The sequence below is a fragment of the Macaca nemestrina genome, chromosome 14 (genome assembly GCF_043159975.1).
Source record: "Macaca nemestrina isolate mMacNem1 chromosome 14, mMacNem.hap1, whole genome shotgun sequence".
Lineage (NCBI taxonomy): Eukaryota > Metazoa > Chordata > Mammalia > Primates > Cercopithecidae > Macaca > Macaca nemestrina.
This window is the reverse complement of record NC_092138.1, coordinates 106,583,481-106,602,594: the sequence shown is the minus strand read 5'-3', so window position 1 is coordinate 106,602,594 and position 19,114 is coordinate 106,583,481. Positions and strand designations below refer to the sequence as shown.

Below are 19,114 nucleotides of genomic sequence, written 5' to 3'. Positions count from 1 at the left end.
TTTTGTTTGTTTGTTTTTTGAGACGGAGTCTTGCTCTGTCGCCAGGTTGGAGTGCAATGGTGCCATCTTGGCTCACTGCAACCTCCGCCTCCTGGGTTCAAGCGATTCTCCTGCGTCAGCCTTCCGAGTTGCTGGGACTACAGGCACATGCCACCACGCCCAGTTAATTTTTCTATTTTTAGTAGAGATGGGGTTTCACCATGTTGGCCAGATGGTCTCGATCTCTTGACCTCATGATCCGCCTGCTTTGGCCTCCCAAAGTGCTGGGATTACAAGTGTGAGCCACTGCGCCTGGCCTTGGATGATAGTTTATTTTGCTGTGCAGAAGCTCTTTAGTTTAATTAGATCCCATTTGTCAATTTTTGCTTTTGTTACAACTGTTTTTGGTATCTTCATCATGAAATCTTTGCTTGTTCCCATGTCCTGAATGGTATTGCCTAGGTTTTCTTCTAGGGTTTTTATAGTTTTGGGTTTTACATTTAAGTCTTTAATCCATCTTGAGTTAATTTTTGTATATGGTGTAAGGAAGGAGTCCAGTTTCAGTTTTCTGCATATGGCTAGACAGTTCTCCCAGCACCATTTATTAAATAGGGAATCCTTTCCCCATTTCTTGTTTTTGTCAGGTTTGTCAAAGATCAGATGGTTGTAGGCGTGCAGTCTTATTTCTGGGTTCTCTATCCTGTTCCGTTGGTCTGTGTGTCGGTTGTCATACCAGTACCATACTGTTTTGGTTACTGTATCCCTGTAATATAGTCTGAAGTCAGGTAGCATAATGCCTCCAGCTTTATTCTTTTTTTTTTTTTTTTTTTTTTTTTGAGTTGGAGTCTCACTCTCTTGCCCAGGCTGGAGTATAGCAGGGCGATCTTGGCTTACAACAACCTCTGCCTCCTGGGTTCAAGCGATTCTCCTGCCTTAGCCCCCTGAGTAACTGGGATTACAGGTGTGTGACACCATGCCTGGCTACTTCTTATATTTTTAGTAGAGATGGGATTTCACCATGTTGACCAAGCTGGTCTTTAACTCCTGACCTCAAGTGATCCACCCACCTAGGCCTGCCAGAGTGCTGGGATTACAGGTGTGAACCACCACACCTGGCTCAGCTTTGTTCTTTTTGCTTAGGATTGCCTTGGCTATTGGGTTTTTGGTTCCATATGAATTTTAAAATAGCTTTTTCTAGCCAGAACCATTTCTTTACCTCAAAGAAAACCTTCTTTCATGCTATCATTTTGTGGTCATACCCTCAGCTGACTGCTAACCCACGGCAGCCACTGATCTGTTCCCTGTTCCCTATTACTGTAATTTTATCTTCTGGAGACTATCATATGAATGAAATAATAGAGTATGTAATCTTTTGAAACTGGCGTCCAAATCGTTATGTGTATTAATAGTTTGTTCTTTTTTTAACTGCTAGATAGTATTCTGTTATATGTTTGTTGATCCATTCGCCTTTGGAAGGATATTTGGTTATTTCCAGTTTGGGATGATTATAAATGAAGTGCTATAAATACTCATGTACTAGGTTGTGTTTGAACCTAAATTTTCATTTTTCTATGTTAAATATCTAGGAGTAGAATTGCTAAGTCATATAGTAAATATATGTTTAATTTTATAAGAACCTATCAGGCTGTTTTTCATAGTGGTTATATGATTTTGCATTCTCACCTGCTACATGTATGAGAGTTCTAGTTGCTCCACATTTTCACCATCACTTGATACTGTCTTTTTTTTAAATTTTAGCCATTCTAACATGTAGTTTTATTATTTTTTATTTTTTGAGATGGGGTCTCACTGTTTCACCAGGGCCAGAGTGCGGTGGCATTACCATGACTCACTGTAGCTTCAACCTCCCAGGCTCAAGTGATCCTCTCACCTCCTGAGTAGCTGGGACTACAGGCACGTGCCACCACACTTGGCTAAGTTTTTAATTTTTTGTAGCGACAGGGTCTTGCTATGTAGCCAGGTCCAGTCTCAAACTCTTGAGCTCAAGCAATCCTCCACTTCAGCCTCCCAGGTAGCTGGGACCACAGGTGCATACCACCATGCCTGACTAACTTTTTGAGTTATCAGTAGAGATGGAGTCTCTCTATGTTGCCCAGGTTGGTCTTGAACTCCTGGGCTCAAGCGATCCACCTGTCTCAGACTCCCAAAGTGCTGGGATTACTGGTGTGAGCCACTGGCGCCTGGCGGTTTCTCACAATTCTATAGCGCCTTGTGGGATTTAGGAATGGTAAGCAATTGAATTGATATATTGTGATCTAGTCTTCTATAATCCTCTCCCTAGATATAAATTGCCCTTTTAGCAATGAGAAAGGATTATTTCCTTTGTATGTGGCATAGTGAGTGGGGGAAGGGTAGAATTAAATTGAGCCGGAGATTTAGGCTAGAGCCTCATCATATAGGGCTATATCTAGGCCCTAGATTTTATTTCATCTTCTAGGGGAAGTAGAGTGTTTTGAACAGAAGAATTTTTAAGGATCCCTTTGACTGCAATATAGAATACATTGGAAAATGAATTGTAGGGAGTCTAAGACAAGGAGGGAGACTACTTAGTAGACTAAATGGTCATGAGATGAGTGATGATGGTGACATAAGCTAGGGCTCTTATTAGTGGAGACTGAGAATAGATTTTAGATCTGTTTTGGAGGGAGAATTGATAAGAGTTTCCTTATGGTTTGGATGATGAAATATAAAAGAAAAGGAATTATGAATGACTCCTAGATTTTAGTACTGAATAACTAATGGATTTTGGTTTTATTTACTAAGATACAAGTTTTCCCAAGAAACATGTTGATATGGGAGGTAGGAGTAGAATCTAGAGTTCCTTTTGGCTGTTAAGTTTGAGATACCTATTAGAAAGCTAAATGGAGATGTTAAATGGGCAGTGTAGATACAGGGCCCTGGAGTTCAAGGGGAAGCTTTGGTTGAAAGATCCACTTTTAGGAATTATCACTATATGACAGTCTAAAGTCACCTAAGGAGAGGATATTGGTAGCAAAGAGGTCCATGGACTAACCCCAGGGGACATGCCAATGTTTGGAAGTCCCATAGAGTACTCAGTAAAAGAGACTGAAAAACTGGTAATCTGAGAAAGGAGGAAAAGCAGAAGACTGTAGTCCTGGAAATCAAGGTAGAAAAGTGCTTCAAAAAGGGGAGAATTCAGATGTTTGTCCAGTTTCTTTCATTCATTTAGCAAATGTTCTTAGTGCTTTCACTTTATAAGACTCCATGGATAGATCTGGCAGTCATCAGGACAGAGAAGATACCTGTTCACATAGAATTTACATATCTGTTTTAAGGATTTCAGTGTGAAGCTATATAGGGATTCTGAAGGTCTATCTATCTTCAGCTTTAATTTATCCTTAAATTTCAGGAAGCTGCCCTTAAACACTCATGATGATCACTAGTTTTCCCAGTTTCTGCAATGAGCCATCAATTTACAAGAATAGAAAGTTTGGTAGTCAAATTCATGTGGTCCAGAATAGCAACCACTGAGTGTTACAGATACATAGGTCATTTAATGGCCAAATGAAATGCAGAGGCAGCTGTAGTTTGGAGGTTACTTATACAAACATGTACAAATTACTTTCCTTCTCTGGACTCAGTTTCTCCGTCTGTAAAGTGAGGAGGACAACCTAGTTTATTTGTAAAGTCCTCTCTGGCTCTGAAATTTAATGGCTCCATAATCCAGAACTAAGTAATTAGAGAAGTCACAAGGGACTGAGATATATAACAAACATCAACCCTCAGAGTCAGTAATACTCTTATTAGTGAAAAACCTCAGTAGCCAAATCAACCACTAATTCAGTATCTGGTGATGGAATCTCAGGTTTTGACACTTGGAAATCACACCAGTGAAAGTTGTGGGATTTTCTTTGGAATAGACTCAAAGAATGTTTTTGTGTGGGAAAAAGTGTGCATACACTTTTCCTAAAGGATATTATGGCTCCTTTGGTTTAGCTGTTTGGTATAATTGCACTGAGTGTATTTTCACCTTTCTAATAGAGGCCTATAAATTAAAACTCAAATTTATGGAAGATATTTCTATAAAGAACTATGGCCCCTGGCTGGAGAAATAAGCGTAGTCATAATAAAAAACAATTACATTTGGTGTTTTGGTTTTTTAATAGAGATGAGGTCTTGCTGTGTTGCCCAGGCTGGAATGTGGTGATGCAATCATGGCCTCACCACAGCCTCACCTCCCAGATTTACGTGATCCTCCCACCCCACCCTCTCGAGTACCTGGGACTACAGGCACACACCACCACTGCTAGCTAATTTTTAATTTTTTGTAGAGATGGCATCTCCCTGTATTGCCCAAGCTGGTCTCAAACTCCTGGGCTCGGATGATCTTCCTGGCTTGGCCTCCCTAATCTCAACTAGGATTACAGGCATGAACCATTGAGCCCAGACTACAGTTATTGATTCACATCTCCGTTTACCAGCAGTCTGCAAGTCTTTTACCTATTTTAATCTCTCAATTCTCACAAAAATCCAGTAATAGATAGGTTTATAGATTAGGAAACCGAAGCTCAGAGACATTAAATTACACAGCTAAAATAATGACTAACTGGGATACAAAGCTTGTGTTGCTTGGCCGGGCGCGGTAGTTCACGCCTATAATCCCAGCACTTTGGGAGGCCGAGGCGGGCTGATCATGAGGTCAGAAGATCGAGACCATCCTGGCTAATATGGTGAAACCCTGTCTCTACTAAAAATACAAAAAATTATCTGGGTGTGGTGGCACATGCCTGTAGTCCCAGCTACTCGGGAGGCTGAGGCAGGAGAATTGCTTGAACCTGGGAGGCGGAGGTTGCAGTGAGCCAAGATCGTGCCACTGTACTCCAACCTGGTGACAGTGAGACTCCATCTCAGAAACAAAAAACAAAACAAAACAAAGCTTTTGTTGCTTTTACTTTTGACTTCATAGTTACAGTAACAATAAAACAAGGGAAAAGAAAACTTTACGGACAATTTACTGCGAAAGCTCAATAAGTAAATGTTGGTTCTCTAATCCAGGCAGTCATCCTGAACTGCAGGTAGATGTAGTGGGGAACAGTGAGGCTGAGAACCAGATATGTGACACTGCTGTGATAAGATGCTTTTCACTACCTGACTATACCTGCTAGGTGGGCAAACCCAGTAGGCCCCAGGCATGCAAGAGTTAGAAGCTCACTCAGATGAATCCCTCGGAGGCACCCTGCACTTTACAATTCCTGGGCGCTCCTTCATACATTCCTACTTAGTTCTCATAGGAACTTTTTAGGTAAAGTCACTGTCTTCATTTTACTGATGGGTATCCTGAGACAAACTGGTGACAATATGATAACATTAATAATAATAGCTCACATTTTTGAGATTTACTATATTCCAAGAACTTTACATGTATTAACTCTGTTCACATTACATGTAATAACTCAGTCTTCACAGTTACGATGTGATAAAATTACTATTGTTATTCCCAGTTTATAGCTGAAGAACTGAGGCATGGAGAGACTGAGCAATATAGACTAAGCCATATAGATTAAGCAATATGACACATTCAGTAAACGTTAAAGCTGAGATTTAATTTTTTATTTTTTATTTTTTTGAGACAGTCTCACTCTGTCGCCGAGGCTGGAAGGCAGTGGTGTGATCTCGGCTCATTGAAACCTCTGCCTCCTGGGTTCAAGCAATTCTCCTGTCTCAGCCTCCTGAGTAGCTGGGACTACAGGCGTGTGCCACCATGGCCAGCTAATTGTTTGTATTTTAGTAGAGGCAGGGTTTCACCATGTTGCCCAGGCTGGTCTCGAACTCCTGAGCTCAGTCTGCCCACCTCCGCCCCTCAAAGTGCTAGGATTACAGGCATGAGCCACTGAGCCCAGCCAGAGCTCAGATTTTAATCCAGGCAGCTTGACTTCACAGCCTACACTCTTAATCACTATGTACTATACTAGGTTTTAATAGAAATTTGGGACCAGCCTGAGATCACAGGCCTAGCTTAAGCCTCACCAACTTTGTGTGAAGGTGGGGAGTACAGATGGGTAATACAGGCGGTGGGCTGCTTTTGATTTCCTAAAGCTAAGAGGCAAAGCCCATATTTCAATAGGCAGGAACATCAGAGTGACTCAAGGTGATAAAGTCTGTGTTTGGTGCCGAGACCTCGCTTACCATTACAGGATGTGAATCAGCAAGCTTAGCAGTAGAAAATAAAAAGGACTGAGAGGTTTGAGTTACTGTACACTCAGGACTGATCAATAATATTAACCCGTTGTCTTTTATGCCATTGTAGAGTGTGTATTTTATACCCTAAACGTTATAAATTCTATTGTATTCATTTAAAACGTAGTATCTAAAAGGGAGCGGGAACAATGATCTCCCTCTCTTTTCTGTACTCATCAAACCACAGTCGATTCTGAGCATGATATTTTCATATGGCCTTTCCAAGCAAGAATATGTCCAGAGGAAAGGCAGATGGCCACCCAGTGTGATGAGGAAATGATATATATAAATCAGTTGTGGGACTAGGGGTATTAAACTCCAAAGGCTGTCAGACTCTTGGTGGAAAAGGGGAGGGAGCAGGCTTGTTCAGGTTGCGCAGTGTCCACAGATTAAATTAAGACCAGGATGTTTTCATTGCAGGGCATTATATTTTAGCATCAAATAAGAAAGTAAGCTTTTTATCACTGGAGGTGTTCAAGCTCATGTAGGAAAGTTACCGTAAAAATGCAGTTATGAAATTAGATAAAGGAGTTAAATGACTCTGCTAAGGCTCCTTCAGTAATATTATAGTTAAGATGAAATTCTTACTCCTTATCTAGTATTCTTTCTACTACCTCCTGCCTCTGATCAGAGTGGTATCTAGCAGGTTTGACATCTGGGAAGTGTCTTGAAACTCTGAAACCAGTGTGATAATTTCTGATATGACAAACATATAGGTGTCATTCATTCATTCATACATCCACCCATTAAGCTGTTATTTTTGAGCACCTACTTTGCTAAGTCTTAGGATATAAGAGTACGCAGGACATAGTCCCTATCTTGGAAATTTACATTCCTGGTGGAGAGAAAGGGTTACTATCTGCTTTTATCATTCAGCAATAAAGAAATATTCCAGTGTCAATACATATTTACATATTGATGTTTTTAACACAAAAGTAGTACATACTTGTGCTAAAGAGATAATAGAATAAAAATGTCCTCTTGTCTGTCGTGTGTGCCCTTCATTCTCCCTCTCTACTCTAATCACTGATAATAGTTGGGTAAATTTGCTTCCAAACTTTTATCCATGTATATGCCAAAGCATGCATGTGTATGTTCATATGTATATATGTTATGGTTTTAAAAAGCAGTAGTTTTTAAGATGTGTCTTATCCTTTTTAAGTAATTGCTTATTCCATTGTATACGTATGTCAGTTTAACTTAACCATTCTCTTCTCCTATATATAGATTAATATTTAGGTTGTCCAACTTTTCACTATTACGGACAGTGTAGAGGCTGTATTTAAAAAGAACTTGGACATAAAAATGTGGAGGAATATAATGAAGGTAGGTGTCAGAAAGACATGCCCTATGAAATACTTTTAAAGGGAACACGAATGTTGGCTTCCTCAGTAAATAGTTATTGCGTAAAAGAGAAAGCTTAGGGGACTATGGTTGTTGTCTTCTGTGAAAGGTTGTCCCATGGGGCCTCAGAGAATGGAGTTAGGTCTAGTAGGCAGAAAGTTACAGGGTGAAAGATTTCAAGTTAGAATAAGGAAGAACTTAATAATAGTCCAAGCTGTTGTGTAGTTGTGAGAGAGTGAATGCCTCACTTCTGGAAGTATGCTAGTGTTCATTCCTTAGGTTGGAGTAGATGACCTCTTGATACCCCTTTAAGCACCGAAGCACTGAAATTTTACCCATGTAGGAGAAATTACAGCGTTCACAGCACTCTTCAGACAAAAGAGCTGAGGGCTTCCTACTTTGCCCATTTACCATTTTCAGATGAATTACCCAGGGGTTGGGGATTCAGAGATGAGTTTTCCTCCAAAGACTAGATCCCGTGAGCCTTCTTTTTTCCCATCCCATTGTCGCTGTGAAGATATTACAAGTTGACAGCTATTTTTGGTTTTAAAAGTTTCAGCTTAATACAACCTTGAACTATGAACTGTTCAGAACAAGTAAATTGCAAAGACCATGAAGTCTCGTGTTTACAGTTAATCTTCCTAATGCCAAAACCACACTCAGTATCCTTCAGACCTCACTTTAATGCTTTTTGATGCTCATTTTTTGGTTGGAATAACAATTATTTCATAGTTTCCAATACCCAGGATTTCTGGTGACCTTTTCTTCAGACCTTGGAAAAGACTATCATCTCTGTCATGTCCACAATGCTCTTCCTGTAGCATTTTAGATCTCCAGTTTGTCTATAGTTTGCCCTTAGGAATTTCTAGAAAATTCACCTTGCCTGTTTTGCCTATGGAAATGCTTCATTATAGAAGTACTGCTGACACCCAATTAATTTGCCAGAATTCCTTCCACTGACATGTGCGAATATACCACAGATCTCCTCCACTAAGCTAAGCCCACTGTGGAGCAGAAAAGGGCAAGAAACCAGGTTTGATTCTCACTTTCTTGGTGTGTTCTCAATTTGTATGACCTTGGGTAATCATTTCTCTGTGATTCAGTTTCCTCACTTGCAAAATGGAGGTTCTCTCATCAAACATATTGGAAAGAATAGTCTCTATCAGTTGTTCCTACCTTTTTCTTGACATTTTGAAATCTACCTCCTTCCCTCCATGTTCTTGAAGTTGTCTTTAGATGATTCCTGATGATTAGTGACAAAATTAGTATGATTGCCATACCAGGCCATTATTGGAGCCTTGAGGCAAAAGGAAAATTCTAGTGATAGTCATCTGTTTAAAACTTTTTCTTGCATTAATTTTGTATTTTGATTTTAAAAGATTGTATTAAAATATATTGATTGAGTGTTTTGGCACCTGCTTAAATTTTGCACAGAGGCAGTAAGTAGTCCCAGCTCTGCCTTTTGCCTCGTCCCTCAGCCTGTTCTCAGTTCATAGCCTCAGTTTCTCCATACTGTTGACTGCTGTCTATTTAGTACAGCTCTTTGTTTCCTTGACTTCCCTGGCATTGTACTGTCCATATTTTCCTTTGCTCCTAAGGTACCTTTTTTCTATCTCTTGTTCTTCCTGATCTCTAAATATAGACTTTCATTAAGGTTTGTCATAGTCAATTTTTTTTTTTTATGGTAAGTAAGAGAAACTCATCAAACTTAACTAGCTCAGGGCCTGAGTGGAAGTTATTGGAAAGAAACTGGGTTAGAGCATGGGACATAGAGAAACATGGAAGAGTTAGGATTCAGGAGGGATGGCAGGAGTCATCAGGAGCCACAGGAACTACTCTCAGACCCTCTGAAGCCATGAAACATAGTACCTCTGCTTTACCTCATCCCCTAACCCTCATCCTAACCACTACCACCTAGTCAAATATCCTCTGCTTTTCAGGAACAAAACCATCTCACTAGTCACCTCACAGCTCATTCTCATCAGAAGTTAGCAAGCCCTGTGTCTTCATTACAAAATCTTGGCAATAGAGAGAACTGCATTAAACCAGTGTCTTTTTCCAGTCCCATCAGCAGCGGCCAGTATCTGTCCGTGGTCCAGTCAACTTGTCTAGCAGTGTAAACATAGTACCCACAGGCGGGGCAGTGGCTGCTCTCAAAGAAAAGATTGGTGCGGGCTGAGCAGACAGCCAGAAAGATATCTACTGCAGATTCCAGTCTCTCTTCATATCCTGTCCTCTGCAATCGCATCCATGCCTACAGACTCCCTACAGAAGGACTCCTTAGGTCAATCTAAATCCAGAATTGCATGTTTACGTTCATTGTGGCTCTCCTCATCTCCTACTACCTCAACCACCACACTCCTAAGACACAGTTAAATACCCACAGCCAGCAAGCCCTTTGTCTGTACTCTTCCCTCTGGCTGAAATTCTTTTTGACATACTTCTACTCTAAGGCTCAGTTCAGGTGATACCTCTTCTAGATAATCTTTCCTTCTGCCCCCCCCCCATCCATCTCCAGAATGACTCACTCACTCCTCTGTGTCCACTATATCGTCTCTCGCTAGTTTAGTATTGACTGCTCTGTATTTAAATTATGGGATTGATGTCCATCTCCTCCACTGCTGTGAGATACATAAAGGGCATAGAGGGGCTCTCAAATATTTATTCAGTGAGTAAATGTTGTGATGATTTGAGACAAGAAGTAAGAATTTTAAATAATCAATGTCTACTTTATACTTCCAGCTTCAAAAGAACTTACTGGTTTAGATACAGTGCATGAATCCAAGCTATCTATGAATGAAATGCCTTTATATTTTTTCCACTGAGAACAATTTATATTTTTGCCTCAGATTCAAGCAACTGTTTCCCTGCCCGCCCCTGCCAAGTAAACAAGGAATCCTTGAAAGTTTCAGTGACATAAGACAAATAATAGATTTCTCTAACTAGAAACCCTAAGTTTTCTATGAAGATGAAAGCCTTGTATTACGGATAGCAGCTTGGTTTCTAATTCAGAGATCCCCGCATAGAGGAGATAGGAAGGAATTGGGGACTGTCTTCTGAATTTTTATTTTCTTGCCCTCACCTAGAGTTGAGAAATCAGATGATGGAGTAGCCTTTTTCCTGGATTCATTTCAGCTAATTGTCATTTGTTTCTAGGCCTATGCAGTTAATGGCATCAGTAACATTTTCTTTTGTCTTTTTCCCATCTTTTCTTCTAGTGTAAACCAAAAAGTATCAAAGACAGGTCTCAATCAAGTTAGAAGTTTATTTTGCCAAGGTTTAAGGACACGCCTAGGAGACAGGTCTGTGCCTTTCTCCAAAGAGGGTTTTAGTATTGAAGTGGGAAAAGCAGGCTGGAGGGGAAAGAGGAAAGGTATGGTCACATTACTGAATCCACATGTTGCAAGAGAAAAGGAGCAGCTAGGGGAATAGTCAATTATGTATTCATCTCAGTAAATCAGCACTTTACTTAAGATAAGGTGAATATAGAGTTGCTGCCTGTGGAGATAGGTAACATTTTATCTGTAGCTATCTGCTTAGGAACAAAAGGAAAGGCAGCTTCTTGCATGACTCAGCTTTCAGCTTAATTTTTTTTTTTTCCTTTGGCACAGTAAATTGGGGTCCCAGACTTTTGTTTTCCTTTCACACTAGTGATCAGTAAGAGTAACTCCCAAACAGTCCATCAGTCTTATAAATTGCTCACTTGTTTTCATTCAGCTGATGTCAAATTTTAGAAATGTCCTCTGAGGAACTCCATGTGTGGCCTTTGGAAATGGAATTTTATGGTAGTATGTGCGGTGGAGTGGACATGGTATGTAAACAGAGGAACAGTGCAATGATTTTTTTTATTTGTGTTTAAATTCTGTGTTTGCAAATGAAATTTTGAGGGTACCTGTTCCCAATTTCAATTCTGCCATACAGCCTGAGGCCTTCATTTCAGATAGTGGCAACCTCATGAAACTGATTGGAGCCAGTCTTTAGAATGTACAACTGATCAGAGAGTTGGAACTAGTAATCCAGTTGAAACAGATCCCTTTTGTTTTAAATACCCTTCAGCCAGGCAAGTTCCAGATTGCCTTAGTTGTCAGTATAATTTTGGTCAAGTGAGCAGCTGTACTCTCCATTTCCTAAATCTGGCCTTCATCACAGTCTGAAAAGCAGGTTTTGATAAAAATCAGTTTCCAAATGTAATTTGCGTAACCTGAGCCCTTGGAATGGGTAAAATGCCCTTCTTGGGGAGGAGGAGGTATTTTTGTAACAGCAAAGCTGAGTGAAGGTATGAGAGTATGAAGCCTTTTTGTAACAGGTTTTGTCCTGTGTTTAACCAAATTAAGGTAGAACTGATTGCTAGAAGGGGAGGGTATGTCGTGCTCACTTACAAGATAGATTGCACGTAGTTCTCTGTTTCACACATTTTGTTGTGACTCCTGTCATTTGTTTCCTTAAAGAAGGGGTATGGGTGACGCAGCAGCAGTACTGAGGCTCAGTCTTTTTTTTTTTTTTTTTTGAGACGGAGTCTTGCTCTGTCACCCAGGCTGGAGTGCAGTGGCGCAGTCTCGGCTCATTGCAAGCTCCGCCTCCTGGGTTCACGCCATTCTCCTGCCTCAGCCTCCCGAGTAGCTGGGACTACAGGCGCCCACCACCATGCCTGGCTAATTTGTATTTTTAGTAGAGACAGGGTTTCACCGTGTTAGCCAGGATGGTCTCGATCTCCTGACCTCGTGATCCACCCGCCTTGGCCTCCCAAAGTGCTGGGATTACAGGCATGAGCCACCATGCCCAGCCTGAGGCTCAGTCTTGATACCTGCCATGCCAACCATCCTTCTCTTCCCCCACCTTCATAGGAGGTAGTTTATGTAATGGGAAGTCTATCTTTGGAAGAATAGTAAGGTTAAAACTCAGTTCCATCACTGATTTGCTGTGTCCTTGGGTGAATCACTTTGCTTTTCTAACCCTGGGCAAGTCACTTAATTTTTTTCTTAATAAAAATAAAATAACAGAAAATATACAAATGTTTAACTTGTCTTACTTTTCATGAAAGTTTTTATTTGGAAAGCATGGCTTGATTACATGATTACATTTCATTCTCCTCTTACAAGACTGTTTCTATGTTTCTTTTTTTTTTTTTTGAGATGGAATCTTGTTCTGCCAGGCTAAAGTGCAGTGGCGCCATCTCGGCTCACTGCAACCTCCGCCTCCCGGGTTCAAACAATTCTCTTGCCTCAGCCTCCAAAGTAGCTGAGATTACAGGCACATGCCACCACGCCCAGCTAATTTCTGTATTTTTAGTAGAGATGGGGTTTCACCGTGTTAGCGAGGATAGTCTCAATCTCTTGACCTCGTGATCTGCCCGCCCCGGCCTCCCAAAGTTCTGGGATTACAGGCCTGGCCTGTTTGCCTGGCCTGTTTGTCTTTTTTAAATGCATATGATTCTCTACTAGTTAAAAAAAAAAAGACAGCAAATTTTTAAAAAGCATCTACTTGAATCTGTTGCTGCCTCCTACAAAATGTATTTTCTCTATCACTCCGAATGGATCATGATGTATAGCTAATTATATTATTTCTTTACCACTCACTTTTAACTCAGTATGATTTTTGTCCTAACTGGTTCACCGAAGTGGTTCTCAGTAGTGACCTTTGAGCCTTTTTTATTCTGAACACTTTTTTTGTTTGTTTGTTTTTTCTTTTTGTGGAGAGCAGGGTCTCGTTGTCTTGACTAGAGTAGTCTCCAACTCCTGGGCTCAAGCTATCCTCCTGCTCCTGCCTCCCCTGAGTACTGGGATTACAGGTGTGAGCTATCACACCTGGCCCTCATATGTTTTGATGTTGCATTTGACAGTGAGTCTTCTTTGTAGAATCCTTTTGTCCCTTATATTTCTGATAATCATGGATTTACATTCTATCCTTTTCTTCTTTGACCACGTCATCTCACTTTACTTCCCTAAGATCTCGCCTTCCCCTCTCTGTTTTATCCTACTGCTGCTTCTCCACATTCTCCGACCCCCAACCCCCACCCCTTGGAGTTCTGATCTGTTGCCATAGCTTCAACTGTTCTATGTGTTGAGGACTCCCAGATTCTTCATTTTAGCCCTGACCATTGTCCCCTAAGTAGTTGCCTTTAGAATATTCCCACTTGACTCGCCCATCATGCTCTCTTTAAACTAAAGCCATTAATTTTGCCCCGCGCTCAGCTTTTACTTTCCAATTTTCTGTTAGTGTTGCCGCATTTCTCACAGCCACCTTGGTTTAGAACTTCTGTTCCTCTCTGCCACTTTCCTATCCCCTTCTCTCTTCATCTCTCCTCTGTGGTCCAGTCAGTCAACAAGCCCTTTCTAGGCTCCATTCAAACATCTCAGTAGCCTTCTGTCAGCCGGATAATATCGATTGCAGTCTATTCCAAACCAGTTTGCAAGATATATTTCCCACCATTCCTCCATAAGATCTCTCTATGCAACATCAGTATCCTATGCAATTCTCTCAAACACACCTTGCGTTTGTTTTCCTTCCTTTTGCCATTGCTGATATCATTTCCCTTTCTTGGAGTGCTCTGCCATGTTGTGTTTTGTTTTTAGCCTTTTATTATGAAATATTAATACTTAAAGATAAATGGATAAAATACAAATGTACAGCTTAATGACTTACTGTAAAGCAACTGCCCACTTCAAGATACAGAACACTGCGAGGATCCAGAAGCTTCTCCCCACCACGGTACTGTTAACACTATATGTCTCTTTCCCTTCTTTGCCTGTTTTATTTTAAGCTTAATACAAATGGAATCCTGTAGTATTTATTCTTTGCTTTCGCACTTCTTTCACCCATTGTTTGTACAAGTCATCTGTGTTGTTGCAGTAGTTCAGATATGTTTATTGCTGTATAGTATTTCATTGTTGAATGCATACCATCTGTAGTAATGTTGATGAACATTTGGGTTATTTTAAATTCAGGGCTTTTATAAAGCATGCTGATGTGAACATCCTTGAACTTGCCTCCTGATATGCATGTATATGCATTTTTATTGGGTATATTCCTGGGAATGAATCATAGGATAGATGTCCCTTCCACTTAATAATGACATGCCGTTTTCCATGGTGATTGTATAAACAAACAGTCCTACCAACAATATATGAAATTTAGTTTTTCTACATTGCCGTCACAACGTGAAGTCTTTTTACATTTCACTCATTTTGATGGCTATGTAATATCTTATTGTGGTTTTAATTTGCATGTCCTTGATCACTAGTAAGTTTGAACATCTTTTCATAAGTTTATTGATTATGTGGCTTAGCCTCCTTTGTGGCACGCCTGTTCAAGTCTCACATATTTTTCTACTGGGTTGCCTTTTTCTTATTCTTACATAGGAGTTTTATGTATTTTGGAATATGAGCTCTTTGTAGGTCATGTATTACATATATCTTCTCCCATGCTGTGTCTTGCCTTTTCACTCTATTATATTTTGTTACTTTAATGCAGTTTTATCAATGTTTTCTTCTATGGTTAGTGCTTCTTCTGACTTACTTTTTCTTGTTGTTGTTTGTTTGTTTGTTTGTTTGTTTTTGAGATGCAGTCTCGTTCTGTCACCCAGGCTGGAGTGCAATGGCACGATCTCGGCTCACTGCAACCCCTGCCTCCTGGGTTCAAGCAATTCTCATGCCTCAGCCTCCCGGGCATCTGGGACTACAGGTGCCTGCCACCACACCCAGCTAATTTTTGTGTTTTTAGTAGAGGTGGGGTTTCACCATGTTAGCCAGGATGGTCTCGATCTCCTGACCTCATGATCTGCCCGCCCCTGCCTCCCAAAGTGCTGGGATTACAGGCGTGAGCCACCGCACCTGGCCTTCTGACTTCTTTTTAAAAATCTCTTTATAACTCAAGGTCGTGAAGATATTCTTCTTATTATCTTCTGAGAGATATATTATTTTGCCTTTGATATTTGGGTCTTAGAGTACAGTAGAATCGGGTTTCACTTTTTCTCATATAGATATCAACTTGCCCCATCACAATTCATTGAAAAGCCTTGTCTTTTTCTCAGTGCTCTGCAGTGCCATCTTTATAAATTAAATATTCGTATATGCATGGCTATGTTGTAGGGTTCTCCATTCCATGCCTTCGGTCTCTTTATTTGTCTTTGAGCCAGTAAAACATTTTAATTACTATAGCTTTAAAATAAATGTTGATATATGGTAGATTGTCTTATCTTTTCTCAAGTATCTGTACTAGTTTTGTTCTTTTGCATTTCCGTATACATTTCAGAATTAGCTTGTCAAGTTATACACACACACACACACAGAGTGGGGATTTTGAATGGGACCTTACTGAATCTATAGACCTTTACCGTAATGACTCTTCCAATCCATGAGTGTCATATATCCCTCCATTTACTTAAAAACCTTCTTTAGTTTATCTTAGAAGTACTTTATATTAAATAAGTATATTACAAGTTCTCCATAGAGATCTTGTATCTCTTTATTAGATTACACCTTGGGCATTTCATATTTATTGGTGCTATTGTAAATGGCATCTTTAAAAATTTTTCACTTGTTTGTGTGTGGTATAAAAATATGGTTAATTTTTATGTATTTCTTATTTTGTCTGCGCTGGCTGGGACCTTCACTACAGTGTTGAATAAAGATAGAGTACTGATCATAGGCCATCCTTGTCTTATATCCAGTCTCAGAAGAAAAGCACATTTTTGTTTAAACATTTTATGATTCAGTGTAATAGTTGGTATAGGTTTCTTCAGATAGCCTTTATCATATTCAATTTTTTTCTGTTTCTAGTTTGCTAAAAGTTTTATAATGTTGAATTATATCAAAAACTTTTTTAATTAAAGCTCTATTTATAGCTTTATTTAAGATGAATTTTTCTTTTTGTTGTTGTTGTTGTTTTTGGTTTTTTTAGAGACAGCGTCTTGCTTTGTCATCCAGGCTGGAGTACAGTGCCACAATCAGAGCTCACTGCAGCTTCAAACTCCTGGTCTCAAGGGATCCTCCCACCTCAGTATCCCAGGTAGCTAGGACCATATAGGTGTGTGCCACCATGCCTGGCTAATTTGTTTATTTTTTGTAGGGATGGGGTCTTGGTGTGTTACCCAGGCTGGTCTAGAACTCCTGGCCTCAAATGATTCTCCCACCTCAACCTGACTGAGAGCAAGGACTTGCTGCTGCCCAGCATTGCAAGAGAGTATCATATCATATATCGCTAGCTTGGGAAAAAGATGAAAATTCAAAATTGGAAGTACTGTTTCTACTGGATACATACCACTTTCACACCATCATAAAGAAGAAAAGTCCTTAAGTTGAACTTTATGTAAGCAGGGGACTGTCTGTTTAGAGTTGTTATGAGGAATGAGTGAGTGATTGATTCAGTGTAACAAATTTAGGACAGAATCTGGTACATAGTAAGCACCATGTTCATGTTCTTACCATCGTGTACTGTATCATTTCATCCCTAGCAACTCTGTATGAGGTGAGTACTAATATCATTTCTATTTTACAGTTAATAGTTAGACTAAGAGAACGGAATTATTTGCCCACAATTATATTTATTTATTTATTTTTTTGAGACGGAGTCTTGCTCTGTCGCCCAAGCTGGAGTGCAGTGGCGCGATCCTGGCTCACTGCAAGCTCCGCCTCCTGGGTTCACGCCATTCTCCTGCCCCAGCCTCCCGAGTAGCTGGGACTACAGGCGCCCGCCACTGCGCCCGGCTCATTTTTTTTGTATTTTTAGTAGAGACGGGGTTTCACCGTGGTCTCGATCTCCTGACCTTGTGATCCGCCCGCCTCGGCCTCCCAAAGTGCTGGGATTACAGGCGTGAGCCACCGCGCCCGGCCTATTTGCCCACAATTATAAAGCTAGCAAGTGGCAGAGCTGGAGTTCATACTATTGTGTCTGAAATGCTAGGCCAATGTGTTTAAAACTTTTTACACTTCTACATACATTGTGATCCAGTACCCCACTGCACACTTGCACATCACAGACACACAAATGCACACACTTTAGTTGAAACAGAAGTTTCACAGAATTCTACCCTTTCTTGCTACATATGATGCACTTTGATAATTTCCATTTCATTTTTTTCCAAACATGATGCTATGGGTTATGCCTTGTAATTTGGAAAACACTGCACCAAGCCTTACCATTTGTTCATTTACTGCTCATTCATTCATTCAACAAATTGTGTATCTTCTCTATAGCATTCATTGTGTCAGATTTTACTGTTAACGTCTTTAATCAAAACCTACCTGCACCATAACCTTGGTTAGGTGTGACTGAGAAGTCCTGCAGCTTTTGTAAAACAAGACCCTAAATTGTACAATTCTGGTCAGATCGATGACTAGATTCATTTATAAATCTCTTTATCCTCATTTACTTTTTGTTCTTGCTAAATGATGTGGAGATAGGCACGTCCATTTATTTGAGCAGACACGTGTTAGTGGTGCTCTGAAGAAATGTTGCTAGGGCTCTGTAGCTGGTTCAGATTGTTACTAATCTTCTAGGCCAACCATATCAGCAGCTTAATTTATCATTTTATTTGAATTTGACATTTTTGCCTCTGAAAATATGTGTCCATAGAGACCCTGACTGAGCTCTGGATCTGCTCTTATTTATCAGCAGGAGTTTAAGAAATGAAATTTAATATGATACTTCTGTTACCTATGCTAGAATAATCTCTCACTTAAAAAACTCTTGCCAGGTGCAGTTGTGCATGTCTGTAGTCCCGGCTACTCGGGAGGCGAGGTGTGAGGGTCACTTGAGGTCAGGCGTTCAAGACTGCAGAGTGCTATGATTACAATTGTGAATAGCCACTGCACTCCAGCCTAGGCGACATAAGCCCTGTATCTTAAAAAAACAAAAACAAAAACCACTTTACATTGACCCTAAGGTTTGAAAGTCTATAGCAAAGACCAAGCATGTTACCTTTTTTCTAATAATGCTTGTGTTTAGTTATGGTAACCAGCAATATATAGAATATTTTGCAGGAATAAAACTGTGGGCAGATCATGACTTTTACATACAAAGGGGTAAAACATAGCCTGATATTATATCTGTGGCTACTTCTGTAACAACTCTTCTTGATAGTCTTTCTGAAACTTAGTGAACTATATCGGCTCTTTTAGAGAGGAATGAGATTCTTCTCAGAGGAAACCCAAGTTGGAGAGGAGTTTTCCAGCACCAAATTTAAGACATGACTTTATATCCCAATTGTTTCTTTGTCTACACCCACTCTTCCACCTTCAGTTGTCTAACTAGTATTTGTACTTCAGAATTCACTTCCTCTAGGAAATCTGTCATTACTTTCCCCTGCTACCAGCCTGACTGGTGCTGATAAATTTTTTAGGCTGGGCACGGTGGCTCACGCCTGTAATCCCAGCACTTTGGGAGGCCGAGCCGGGCGGATCACCAGGTCAGGAGATCGAGACCATCCTGGCTAACACATTGAAACCCCGTCTCCACTAAAAATACAAAAAATTAGCCGGGTGCGGTGGCGGGCGCCTGTAATCCCAGCTACACGGCAGGCTGAGGCAAGAGAATGGCGTGAACCTGGGAGGCGGAGCTTGCAGTGAGCCGAGAT

At 40.4% G+C, this 19,114-nt stretch overlaps 1 protein-coding gene across 7 annotated transcripts in view; it reads left to right on the top strand.

The window, feature by feature from the left end:
* Positions 1 to 19,114, top strand: part of LOC105463909 (nuclear receptor subfamily 6 group A member 1) — a 259,220-nt gene that overhangs the window by 192,955 nt on the left and 47,151 nt on the right. For 2 of the 7 annotated variants that reach the window (XM_071078319.1, XM_071078318.1), the window contains exon 4: positions 16,441 to 16,548. The exons of the other annotated variants lie outside the window; for them this stretch is intronic. In XM_071078319.1, coding sequence (XP_070934420.1) covers positions 16,441 to 16,548 — 108 coding nt within the window. The remainder of the gene's footprint in view (positions 1 to 16,440; positions 16,549 to 19,114) is intronic. 7 annotated transcript variants of the gene reach the window in all.